This window comes from Astatotilapia calliptera, chromosome 1 (assembly GCF_964374335.1).
Source record: "Astatotilapia calliptera chromosome 1, fAstCal68.1, whole genome shotgun sequence".
NCBI classification, from domain to species: Eukaryota; Metazoa; Chordata; class Actinopteri; order Cichliformes; family Cichlidae; genus Astatotilapia; species Astatotilapia calliptera.
The window spans coordinates 22,253,519-22,266,693 of record NC_137422.1 but is presented as its reverse complement, the minus strand read 5'-3'; the positions used below and the strand labels follow the sequence as shown (position 1 = coordinate 22,266,693).

Genomic DNA, 13,175 nt, shown 5'->3' with positions numbered 1-13,175 from the left:
TTCATCACAATCAAACCCCTCCTTCGTTCATAAAACATGTGCAGATGACCTCCTGCCAGAGTCCTCGCCACATCCTGCATCTTTGTCCCTGAATCTGACAAAAATGAAGGTCTACGTCTCCCCACAAGTAGGTGTCACCATGGAAACAACCGTTATTCAGTGCTCTCAACAATAGCCGTTAAATGAAAGGAGCTGTCTGATGGAATTAAAGAGTAGGCTTAGTCCCTCTTTCCATGCAAGGTACTCACAGCATCGGCAAACCACACAAAGCAAATGTGTAGCTGATAGCCTAACCTACTTTTTACCAAGCACATCAGTATCGCTTTTTCTTTTCATCCTGCTTGTGTGGCAGCGTGAGGCGAGGAAATGTTTTGTGAGATGATCACTGGAATATATGAGTAGGATCAGAAGAAGCTAGATGACAAAAGAAACAGATTAATGCTGATTCGAGATTTGAATCATTCAGTAATTAATCGTTTATTTAATTACAATAAACCCCAGAGACATTTTCACTTAAATGATGAGATTTATTTACCTAACTGCAAGACAAAGAGCATAAACTACAGGAACAGAGGTTTGTGCAAATGCAGGCTTGCATATTAGCATATCATAAAATCCAAAGGAATGACTGTACAGCACAGCGTAACAATAAAAGTATGCATGCAATAAATCCCTTTTTTCCCTTTAAAGAAATCAAATATTTACTAATGATGCATGGGATCCTTGTTGGCCACGGGGCCGGCAGTTACACCAGGTTCATATTACAGTTATGGACTGTAAACCCTACTCTGCTGAGCAGGGGAAAGATAGAGAGAAAGAGAGAGAGTGCATGGGAAATTTCCGATACAACGAGGAGGTGTAAAACCTATGACTTGTTAATTTTGTCTGACAATAGTGCAAGAATAGATAAGGGAGAATAAGTAGCTCAGTGAATTCCTCACAGCTTTTTTTTTTTCCAATCTGCAGAGCAAGATGGGTACATGCACTGCGGTCTTACTGCTTTAGTTAACTCTTGATTGCACCATTATGGTGCAGTAGATAAATTCTCATTAGAATAAGAATGCCGTTTATTTTATTTAAAAAAAAATCGAATTAAGTTTGTTGAGCCTTGATGATGCCTGGGTTCAGGGCAGTTCTTGCAAACAAGCGCACAATTATTATTTCAGCATTCCATATTTGAATCATTGTAGTTAAAAGGAAATGGAAACAGAATAGGATCTTTAATTGATTTGAGTAAAGATTTCGAAGATTTGTTTGCGGAAAATCTGGTGAAGCATAGAAGACCCATCCATCACTGCTGTACAACCATCAAACACCCCTTGTAATTTAGATAAGCCATGAAGCATTGTTGATGATAAAAGCAAACTAAAGTTGCTTATAAGGGATAACGTTTAGCCTGAATTCTGTGGTTAATTACTGATCATTTTTAAAATCCCATCCCATGCAAATGTTAAAGGTATAAGGGAATGAACCATTTGAGCCGGAGCAGCTCATAACCTGAGGCAGAGTCGCGTAGAGTGAGATACTGTAAGTTACAGGGGACAAAAAGCGTATTGCCACATTAAGGCACAAATCACAGAATGAACATGGATGTCTTCTAGTTATTAATAAGGGAGCTGGTTTGCCCTCAAGGAACAGAAATACTAGTTGATATCTGCACTTCCTGCCATATTTCATTAGAATAAGTGGCAGCTAAAGGATTATGATAAAGTACAAAGCTTGCTTCATTGACAAAATCTCTTAAAAAATGCTTTTTGTTACAGTAATTATCCAAGAATGGCAACATTTTCTGTGCTGTAAATCGTTCACAGGAGAATAATAAGGACTGTATTAAGATGCATGAACAGCAAAACAATTATTCATCATGCAGGAAAGTCAAAACTTCTGAATAACCAGCCAAAATCTTCAGATGCTGATTATTCCAGCCGAGAATTTCCTCATTTTTGCATTTATTCCTACCCCGCTGTAAACTGGTAACATGGCTCTACGCTTCAGCTGTGAGACGCAATTCCCTCCGGGATTATTTACATTCGAGTAACTGAGTACGGCTCTGAATCAAGGCCTGCTGAATCAATAGGTCTCATCCTGTGATCCACAGTGACAGAAGAATCCTCAATAGCTGATCATCAAAGTTCAAAAAGCAGCTGACAGCAGAGGTAGCTGTGTTTAGGTGCTTTCATGGGAAGTCAATAATCTGTGTCTGGGGAAGGGTGGTTAAACTCTAGAGGACAAATCAAAGTCTGACTAGTATTTGTAGTTTGGAGTGGATATGTGCATGATGGAGTAGCTGTAAAGACTTAATTTGCTTCCTGTACATTTATTGGCAGTGACAGAGTGGTTTCTTTCCAAGTGCATTTGTCACCATTCAGAATCATTCACAGTGCAAATGCACCATTGTAGATAAATATACGAAGTACAGGGTCAAATAAAGAAGAGCCAAACCGTGTTAGAGTATAATTTGCACATTATCCAGCTTGACAGTCGTGGAGCGCTCATGTTATTTATTTTTACTGAAACTCACTACTGTATGATCACGTTTTTAAGCAATGGTCATCAGATGATTAATGAGGAATTTAACACTTTCTGTGGGGCTTAAACTTGTAATTATTAACACTGTCATTAAAGCAAACCTTGCATATGCAACTGAATACCAAAGGAGAACACAATACTAAGAAAAATATAGGATTTCTTTAGTCCAGGGAGAGATTTCATTCAAAACGTAAAAATCTTTTGAATGAGTGTTGATCAGTAAAAATGTAATGCTGAGGTGAAATCTGCATTCTTGGAAATAGTTACTTGATTAGGCAAAAGTTTTTGTTGTCAAGGTTATTTGTACACTTGAAAATTAATTAAATGCCAAGAGGACGCCTTTTGAAGGACTATCTGGTGCTGTTGACTTTTTGCACACTCGTTGAAAAATAATTGCCGGTAGCTTAAACACACAGTCTCTCTTTTCTTCTTTAGATTGCAATATCCACACAGGTATTCACAGAACAATAATAATATATATATATTTTTAAAAAACAGCAACTTGTTTTTCTGCTGCAAAGCGTTTCAGTTTAGAGACTGTGCTTTAAGCACTGTAGCATTAGTAATAAGGGTAAAACATGACAGCTTTTTCTGACTGACACGGGTTACGGGCTACACTCTGAACAATATGAAGACAATCTGACAAAGCTCAGGCAGGATAAATAAAAATGAAGGTTACGTATTTTATATACTGAACATTGTGAAGCTCAATAGAACAGCAAAATCAAAGGTCTCCATCCAGTAAACGGGAAACCTTCAGGCAAGAGTTAGATGGAAGTGAAATAAAGAACAGTTTATCATGGATCGACGTTTTTCTTTTTTATTATTATGAAACGCTGAAGAAAATGGAAATTTGGTGACCAGTCATACTATTGTTTTAGATTTTGATCTATGTGATGTAAATGTAATGGATATATTAAGTTGTGCATAACAGCGCTAATGGTTCACTTGTGCTTTCATTTCTTGTCTTTCTCACCCATTAAATCTATCATCAAACATCAAGTAGAATTATATTTCATATAAAAGGCAGCACAAAAAAGGAACGGAAATATATCTATAAAAAGAAGTCACTGCAGAAAGTACAACCTGCATGGTTTAGAGATGACAACAAACAAAGATGGACAATTCAGAGGGAAAGGATTCACCCGACAAAAAGCATGACTTTCACAGCTTACATCGTAGCCACTAGACAAGAGACCAAAAATAGGGCGCAGTCATCGATTAGCTCTTTGAGAGTATGTTACTCGAGCTTTGCTCACGGATACCCGCAGAAAAGGCAGCGCCTTACAACCTTTCGCTACTACACAACCACCCAAACACATCTTCCGTTCCTATCTTGCTCTGTCTTTTCGGCTCCCTGTTACAACTGAAAAAGCACACCAAGAGCTGAAGCTGTAGCAAATATTGCAGATTGCTGAAGTTATTATGTCGCTTGCAGTTTCACAGAAGTTCAAGATGAACAAGTCTGGCATGAGAGCGCTCAACAAAGATATTTCCATTGCTGCTGTTTTTTCATCAGGTTTTCTTGGGAAATGGTTCAGAGCTGTTATTTAGACGCTTATTTTACACAGGATACATACATTTGGCAACCTGTACAGTCCAACTGTCAATCACACATGGCACTAATTGTTTTTGTTTGCCAAGAAGTAGTAGTGCCAGTTCTTGCATTTGCAATGAGGGCTGCTCTTGATTTGTTGATTATGGTTGCTGCCTTTTGGAAGAAAAAAAAAAGCTTTTAAGCCTTAGCAACCGTTTTCATTTATTCCAATGTCAGGTCATGGGTTGTTTGGCCAATTCTGCAGACAGATTTTGATTTGCAGGGCAAATTGTTTATTTGTTATTAACTATTTTAAACCATCCACACGTCCATACTTAAGTTAAAACAATCAAATTGCGATGAAATCATCTGGTATAGTACCTCTCCAAAACAATATCTGAACACACTGTATGTATAAGGGGAAAAAGCTGAACTTCATGGGCAACAAAGAATATTAAGCCTGCCGCGATCAGTAGATCGTCACTAAGGGATTTGTCTGCATGCATAAAAATCATGGGGGGAAAAAATCCTCCAGGACTCCTGATGCTGAAACAGCTGGATGGTCGATTTGCACAGTCAGAGACGAGTGCTCAATCCGCACTGAGCGCAGAAATATAACCCACAATCTCTGTAGTACCGTCCTTGTGTAAACACTTTGCTTGTTTTGAAAAATGAAATACACGAGCGACAACACATTTAGAAGGTTTTTTTCTCCAGTTTATGTCCAAAGTGAGACAAGCATCCTTCTCAGTTTGCCAGACTGATGCTGTGGTCAAAGCTTGGTCGCGGGAACAGGGTGTGCAGTTATTCTGTTGGAGTGGTGGCAACTGGGCTGAGGATGGGAGTCGGTAAGTCCCTCATAGGACTCATAGGAGAGATGGCCTTGTGGCTGAAGTACTCTACTACTTGGCTGGGCACCTCTGCCAGAACACATTTGGCCAGGGCGGCAGGTGATGCCTGCAACAAAGTTAGAGAACAGCTGGAGTTGTTAAGACAATTGTTAAATATTGTTTTAATCTGTGATAAGGAACATAAAGGTTATAAGGTTTCTCATCTACATCTAGAGCCTCTGGTGGCAATAATGATGTTCTTTGTTTCAGACAAATTTTTAAAAGTACGTCAGAGTAAGACCTCTATTAGATGGCACCTGTTGTGTGCATTACTCTGTACAAAGTCTGTTCTGTCTCACTCCCAGGAGTTACATCAACCAAAATAATAAGTCCTGCAGTGTTTGTTTTACTGTATTGCCACTGATTTATTCGTGTTTTTCTTACTATTAAGGGGCAATCTACAGTTGCACAGTAGCATAAAGTTATACATATACATTACAGGAACATAAATGTGGCAACATATCTTATAATTCATTTTCAACTTAAGTGACTTGCATGAACTGATAGTTTCAGACTGAAACACTAACCTAATATGCAGTAAGTAAATAAAAATGAATCTGATTCATCAGAAGTGGCCAGAACAGCTTTAGGTCTTCTTGCATTGACTGTCCGAATCTCTGTAATTCCAGCAAAGCAATGAACAACATTACTTTGAAATGTGTTCACTGATATGTGTGTGTGAATGTGTGTGTGAATGGGTGGATGACTGGATATGTAAAGCGCTTTGGGGTCCTTAGGGACTAGTAAAGCGCTATATAAATACAGGCCATTTACCATTTACCATATGGCGTTTTGATGGTTGTGGCTGAATTGGCTGATGTGTACTATCAGATGAATGCAGAGTCAGGAAAAGATTTTATTTAGTTTATGCATTAACTCGTTATTCCGTGTATTCTGTGCATATTTTCAGAAAATAGGGAGACATGAACAAGGATCTATAACAGACGGTGCAATTATACATCGGAAAAATTACTAATTGGATGTAACAACATTAAGAAACCGTTCTCGTGTGTGCACATTTCTGGATTTCCTCCAGTCCATGATGGCCATCTGTAGCAGTTGAAAAACCAGCAAAAGCTGCCTGTTTATTCTTTTAAATGACAAGGGCTTAATAAAATTATAATAATTATTATTTTTGAGAGCATCCCATGCTAAGCAGTCACACAGAGCAGGATTGAAAGGAATCCTGAACAAGTCAACAAAAGCAGACAGATGGAGAGAAGGACTGACCGTTTTGAAGTCTCTGAAGGGCACAAACTGCACAATGTCTCTGAGGACCGGCTCGCCCTTCGGTGAGCGTAGGACTCCATCGTCTCCATCCAAAATTTGCATGTCTGTGAAGTCGGCATTGCCCACACCAACAATGATTATGGAGAGAGGCTGGTAGGAGGCTCGTACAATGGCTTCACGTGTGTCTGCCATGTCAGTCACTACACCATCCGTGAGGATGAGCAGGATGTGGTATCGCTGGAAGAAGATAAAACCTTTCACTGTGAATTAATCCATGCTAACGTTAACCCATTTCAACCGCAACATGTGGTTCTAAGCTCAGTGTGCACTGTCATCTGAAGGAGGCCTTTCATGCTGTTCTGGATCATTTTACAGCCTCTGCTGAGTAGAAAAGATTATGTGTTTGTGTCAGTTAGTCAAAAATGTTACATAGAAAACAACAGAGTCCAAAACAAATAATAATAAAAAAAAGAGCATAAGATAAAGAACAACTAGATCACAAGCAGAGACACCACATCTGTGTCCGTGTGCGCAAAATTAATTTCAAGTGTGTAATTACTTGAGCAGCATGGACCCAGGATATTAACATGGAACAATGTACTGTAAACACTTCGGATTGGTCCAATGAGTCGAAGTTTGTTTGCTGTTACTGTTCAAAAGGCAGACTGACATTTAGGAATAAATTATAATGAAGGTCAGTGCAATCACAGTATGTGTAATAGTTCAGAACACAATGTCTGTGCAGGCGGTGGATCAAAATCCTGAGTCTTTACTCTCAGCATTAGGAAACATGAGCAGCAAGTAACTCTATTAGACACACTTTAACTGCTGTACAAAAAAGGAAATGATATCAAAATATGTTGAATGAAATATTGTCAATACAGCTCTGTATGATTTAAAAAGTACTACTTGTTTTATAATGGGCTCCTACTTCTTTTGGACCAAAGGAAATTACTACTATTAGCAATGTTGTCTTGAGGAATTTCACTGGGAGGCAAAAAGAAACCCCGGGAAAAACAAAAAGGCCGTATAAAATAAAGAACCAAATATTTCTGAGGAAAAAGAAAAAAAGAGTAAAAATGTGCACTCACAGAAGCATCTTTAATGTTGCCGTCACCTGCCGCCACCTTGGCTAGCCTGTTAATGATCGGAGCAACGTTGGTAGGGCCGTACAACTGGATCTTAGGAAGGCAGTTCTGGTATGCCTCAACCACTCCTTGGATCTCTGATCAAAGCAAGAGCGGATTGAAGAAAACATCATCACAGGTACCTACACCTGTCAGTTAACAAGTCCAGGCTGAAGTGTACAGTCAGATGACTCATTTGCTGAATACTAACAAACTTGGCCTGAATTATTTTTGTTGTTGTTTTTCACAATTTGAAGACGGACACTTTAGGTTTCAACCAATCAGTTATGAAATCCATGAATATTATCACATTAAAACACTAACTTTTAAGTAAGTACAAAATTACAGAGAGACAGAAATGGTTGCACCTAATTAGTTTGTGTTATTTTACCGGTGGTGTAGATGCTGTTTCTACTACTGTCAGTGGAGGTAAACAAAGCCCTTCAACCTACCTTCACATTCATCATCCTCTGGGTTGAAATTAATGGCAAAGTCATGGGACACCTGTGAGTGGGGAACGAGAGGAGAAAGTGTGAAAGGCTTCCAATTTAGGATTTGGTGAAGAAATCGAACCTTTTTTTACTTCCATGTTTTGTTTTTTACTGCAATTCTGTTAAAAAATGTTAGGTGAATACAAACGTTTGATCTAAATAGAATCAAAAAGAGCAGTTGACCAAAACTGAAGACAAGTTTTCTGTGTGCTCATGTTATTCCAGTAAAAATTACAGTTTTTCAAATGGACCAACTGGCTGACTGGACTGGACTGGACTGGGAAACACACATTTGGCTTAGAAAATTACAAGATAACGAACTGATTGAAACTAAGCAGTTAAATACCCGGGACGACAATGATGATGATAAGAAACAGGTGAGTACATGGCTGAACTAAATCTAACTAATGACACAGGAAGTGAAACAAAACATAATGCACACAGTAAAACAGGAAACACATGGAAAAGTCATATAAGGTAAACACAAGACAGCAGGATAATAAGACACAGGGTAAATATAATAGTGACTCACATCGCGTGGTTGTCCAACAAGAGGATTAGGTTTTGGTTTTTTTTTTTAACTAATCAAGGGGAAATACTGCATTTCCTAAGATTAGTCAAAGGCAAACTAGATCAGATCAGGTGGTAAACAGACAACAACATCAAGAGTTGTGATTAAAATGTTCATCAAATATTGCCGAAATTTGACACGTATTGTTTTTTTAACGAGGCTTGCGTATGTCCCATAATGGTGCAGTCTATCTATGCTATTTGTATACATATCCCGAACCAATTATTCGTCATACTATACAGTAATGAGCATAAAGCATGTATTACGTGCTTAATATCTGTTTTTTTTTAAACAGGCTTTGCACCCACTCTTCTTTTAAATGTTTTTTTCCCTGCAATCCAAATGTCAGATACATTTTGTTTATCTCAAAGCTGTTTAATTGGCAAAAATAAAATCCCCCTCTCAATCCATCCTCTCACAAGAAACTGTTTTTTTTTCCCACAGGCACCAACTGTCAGCCAGATCAGTGACAACTGACTCTTCTCCAGCTGGCTACTTTTTTTTAACGTCACTTTTGTAAATCACGTCTATAACGTGATTTACAGCCTGAAGTGAGTCACAGTGTAGAGTGTTTAACAACAGACTTTCTCACATGACGCAGCAGTACAACACCCAAGTGTAACATTAATGACATTATAATGTCTAATAATGCTATTAACAGCCGTCTCCCTTTTAAATGGTCCATTTGTGTGCTTCTGATTGTGCCTCTGGTTCACATATAGCTTTCAGAGACACTTAGATGGAACAGAGCATTTTTAGGCACTGGTAATATTATTAGTTTCATTTGAGCTATTCCAACTGTTGTATGACAGTCAGACATTAATATTACAATCTTAAAGAAACTGTAGTGTTCGTAACATTTTTTTTGTTCCTTTGATCGTATAAAATACTGCACTAGTTGTTGTGAATGTGCCTCTGTGGTCAGGAGATTATTTGCATGAATATGTGCCACACTCACTCCTGAGCAGTTTGCATTCAGCAGGTGGCTCTAATGGCAGTCACAATCAAGCTAAAAATCAAGGATACTTTCCGGCCACCTGGGAAGCACATAAGAGGTCACTTGGAAGAAAACAACTGGCCCAAGACCAGATGCAAATGAAGATCGTGGTTGTTTGAAAGGCAAACCAAGGAGATGTACGTGCAAAAACAATCCTAATTTCATTATTGACTAAACCTTTGGAAGTTTTTTTTCTTCTGTATTTAAGATTTAAATAACACACATTTAATCACGAGTATCAGCAGTTACAGCCAAGAAAGGCTTCATAGTAAAATGAAAAAGGTCAAAGATTTTGCAATGAAATGTGTAGAAATAATACAACTCAACTACTTGTTACTTGTTTTGTATTATTTGTGCTGTGTTAGAAAAAATTATTTATTCTTTTTTTATTCATTAATTCCCACAGCTCATACTGTATGTGATAAATCTTTAGCATTAAATTAACATCTTTAATACTTATGCATAATGCATAATAAATGGTACCGCGGTCAGAAGAGCCCTCGCACTTCTGGCACCTAGTACAGTCCCTAACCTATGAGTCCACAGATGCACTTTATGATTTATCGAATAGCTTAATTTAGAATCACCTGCGCCACCAGCGACAATAGATCAACAGGACACGGTTTAAATAAAATTGGCTCCTGTGAGGAAATCACTGCTATGGCAAATTCAGAAATTAATAGTTTGCATTATTGAGCTGCAAAGCTGAGCATGATTGAAATGATAATTATGAGTGTTTCCTACTGAAGAATAGCACATTACAATCTTACATTAAACACAGGCCCTTCTGGTCTGATAGACTATGTGAGGATGGTGTTTCGTCCGTGTGTGTGTGTGTGTGTGTGTGCTCACTGTTCACATGACAGACATCTCCCAGGGGCTCTATTCAGAATCACCGAGGGCTTTCGGTTCCCAAAGTCTAATTTGCTTAAACAAATGCTCTCACACTCATGAATTCTTATGTAAATTGAGGATCAACACTCTGGGGCTTCTGTGTCATTGTAACGTGATATTTTCTCGAGACAAGTGGATATTTTAAGACGAGGGGCTTATGAATAAAAATACCCTCGGTAATTAGTTTTAAATGTGAAATTTTGAATGACAAATTGTGTCCTGGAACAGGTCATGAAAAATGGCTCACGTAACGTCAAATCCCAGATTAGTGGAAAATACCTGGTTTCGGTAAGAGCACACTTCTATACAGCACACATCATTATCACTGGAAGAAGCACAGTGTTTAGAACAGAGGAGTAAAAAGGGAGAACAGAGATGCACACAAAAAATACTCACCTCATAATTCGGAGGGATTCTGGCGCCGAACCCCAAAGCTGAAAATCGCTTGTCACTGAAACGATAAGCAAATTAATCAGTTACAAATTAAAGCAACTGCATTTTAATCTGTGGTTGCCTTTTGATTGCAATCTGGAAAATATTGATGGCTTATCCATCTGTTTGTATTTCTGAGGGCATACCTCATGCTTGTTTGCATTTTAGAACGTGTTAAAAGCTTGAATTACAATTTGAAATCTGTCCCACAGTCAGTGCAGACAGCATTTGCACCTGTTCACAGAGCTTCTAACGATTTTTAGCCTCTTCATTTTTCACTGTACCATTTAGATGGGAAGATATTACTTCAAAAGTCTGTTAAGCTGGATTCGCTGCCTCCAGTCAGAGGCCAGGGTGCACAGTTTGTATGAATAACAAGATAGTACACTCCAGATAAAGTGTATTATATTTGCCCACTACAATTTTATTTGCGTGTCTGAATTCTAAGTATGGATATCCTTTATGAAATGAAAAAGCAACGTCCTGTTCAGCTTTAAAGTAAACTTGAACCTGACCCTGAACCCCACACCTTCTCAGCTGTAGACAGCAAGTGTTTGCAGCACACTAATGGGATTCAGTGCCTGTAACTCCACTGCACAGCAATGCTGGAAAGTTACTCACAGTTACACAGTACCTGTGTGGAATATCTTCCTCTAGCATTCACTCAGACATTCAAACATGAAATGCACAACAAATGCACACTACCTACAATACAAGACATGATTTTTATATCTTCATGACATATCTTACAGCTCAGCTTTGTTCTCGTTGTCCTGTTTCCATTTTTGCTCTTTTGATTTGATCTGTTTTGAAAGCCATGGGTTTAACCAGGCGGGATAGGAGCAAAAGACACATTTGGGTTGCATTATGGAAACTGAAGGATATTGTTTTGGTCACTCACTTTCTGTTACACCCCATTAGAGCATCCTGTTCATTAGCTTTATTGAAAAAAAAACTACTGTATATGCAGTATACAAATACATACAGTAATGCCTGTAAAGTAATCTAATGTATTCCGGCAAACAAAAAGTATTTACAGTAATATTTTGGGAATTTCTGGGCATTTAGAGTAAGCACTGGAGCTGTCACGACTTGTTTTCAGTCACATCAGGGACTCTTTGCCTACAGACAGCTTTGTCTAATGGCCGCTTCTGTTATCAGGACATTTATCGATTTCATGCCTTCATCACTGACAAGCCAACCCAGCTCCGTGCAATCGCAAACAACATCTTCAGCTCTTGGTTTGGGGTTGAACAAACATTTTGAGATCATGTCTTTTATTCATTTATTCAGGACATGGTGTGGGTGCCTCAGAGGGTGGCCAGCAAACTGCACAGTGTTAGGAAGTTGTGTTATTTGGTGCATGGACAAGTGTTGATTGGAGAGCTGTTTATCCACTTATAGTGGCTAATGTGGCTTTGAGGCAGCTTTTCAGAGCTATCAGAAGTGTTCGATTAACTCTGGTGTTTGTGGACTTACATAAACACTGGCACAGAGATGATTTTCACACTTTCAGAGGGAGCAATAACTCTTAACTGCCTGATAACTATTGAAAGAACTAACTTCGGCTTGACAAGTTTTAGTTGTACTGCAATTAGTAATAGCTGTACCAGGATTGTTATTTTACTACCACAGAAATGACTGGTTATAAGGGCCTGAGCAGTAACAGTGGGAAGGCCCCATTGTATTTGCGCCATTTGTTATTATTTATGAAGTAATGAAGCCTAAAAGTACTCAAAATTAGCACATGTGTAAAGTCTGGTGAAAAGTTACATATTTTATGGTTTCAAAATAGTTTTGCTCTATAGCGCCACCTAACACATCTTTAATGAAGTACTACCAAGACATAGTTCGAGCTACTTGAATGAAGTTTGTTACACACGAGTGGGGTCCACTCATGGAAACCCAACAGGAAGTCCACCAGGCCTTATACTTTTTTGAACTTTTGACTTTGTCCAAACAACTTCCTCTTTGGCCAGTTTAAACTTCAGATGTTGCCTATATTAAAGTGTGGCGCTTTTGATTGTTGTTGAAGGGCATGTTGGTGAATTCCAATAATTTGCCATGAAATTTTGATTGTACTATTCCTCTCAGGCTGATTGCATTCACCTTAAAACCAATGTGGTGATGCATGCCATGGTGCCATGCCTATTCTGCATGAAAGAGGAAATTGTTGTTGAAGTGCTTGGCAAGCTTGAAAAGTCAAGAAATTTGCCCCACTTCTCAAGCCTAATGACAGCTTTCTTGTTTTTTTTGGGGGGGGGGGGGGGGGGGGCTCTGATCACTGAATATGGTAAAACGGCTCCACAGCACCACCTACAACATTTCAAAAAATCATCCCCTGCACTGCATTTCATCTATCTGTCTGAAATTTGGCAGCCTCGTGCAGTGTCCTGAGATCTCTTGGAACCATAACCAAAATCCAACAGGAACTCAGCCATTTTGGATTTAAAGTGTAATTTCAGTGCAATTTATTT

At 38.6% G+C, this 13,175-nt stretch overlaps 1 protein-coding gene across 4 annotated transcripts in view; it reads right to left on the bottom strand.

Annotated features, from left to right (window-relative positions):
* Nucleotides 1-506: 506 nt before the first annotated feature.
* cpne7 (copine VII) overlaps nt 507-13,175 on the bottom strand; it is a 38,075-nt gene continuing 25,406 nt past the window's right edge. For all 4 annotated transcript variants that reach the window (XM_080302897.1, XM_080302894.1, XM_026168291.2 and 1 more), the window contains 5 exons: nt 10,663-10,717; nt 7,766-7,817; nt 7,278-7,411; nt 6,187-6,423; nt 507-5,023 (listed from right to left, as the gene is read on the bottom strand). In XM_080302897.1, the coding sequence (XP_080159023.1) occupies nt 4,871-5,023; nt 6,187-6,423; nt 7,278-7,411; nt 7,766-7,817; nt 10,663-10,717 (631 nt within the window). In that variant the 3' untranslated portion in view covers nt 507-4,870. The remainder of the gene's footprint in view (nt 5,024-6,186; nt 6,424-7,277; nt 7,412-7,765; nt 7,818-10,662; nt 10,718-13,175) is intronic.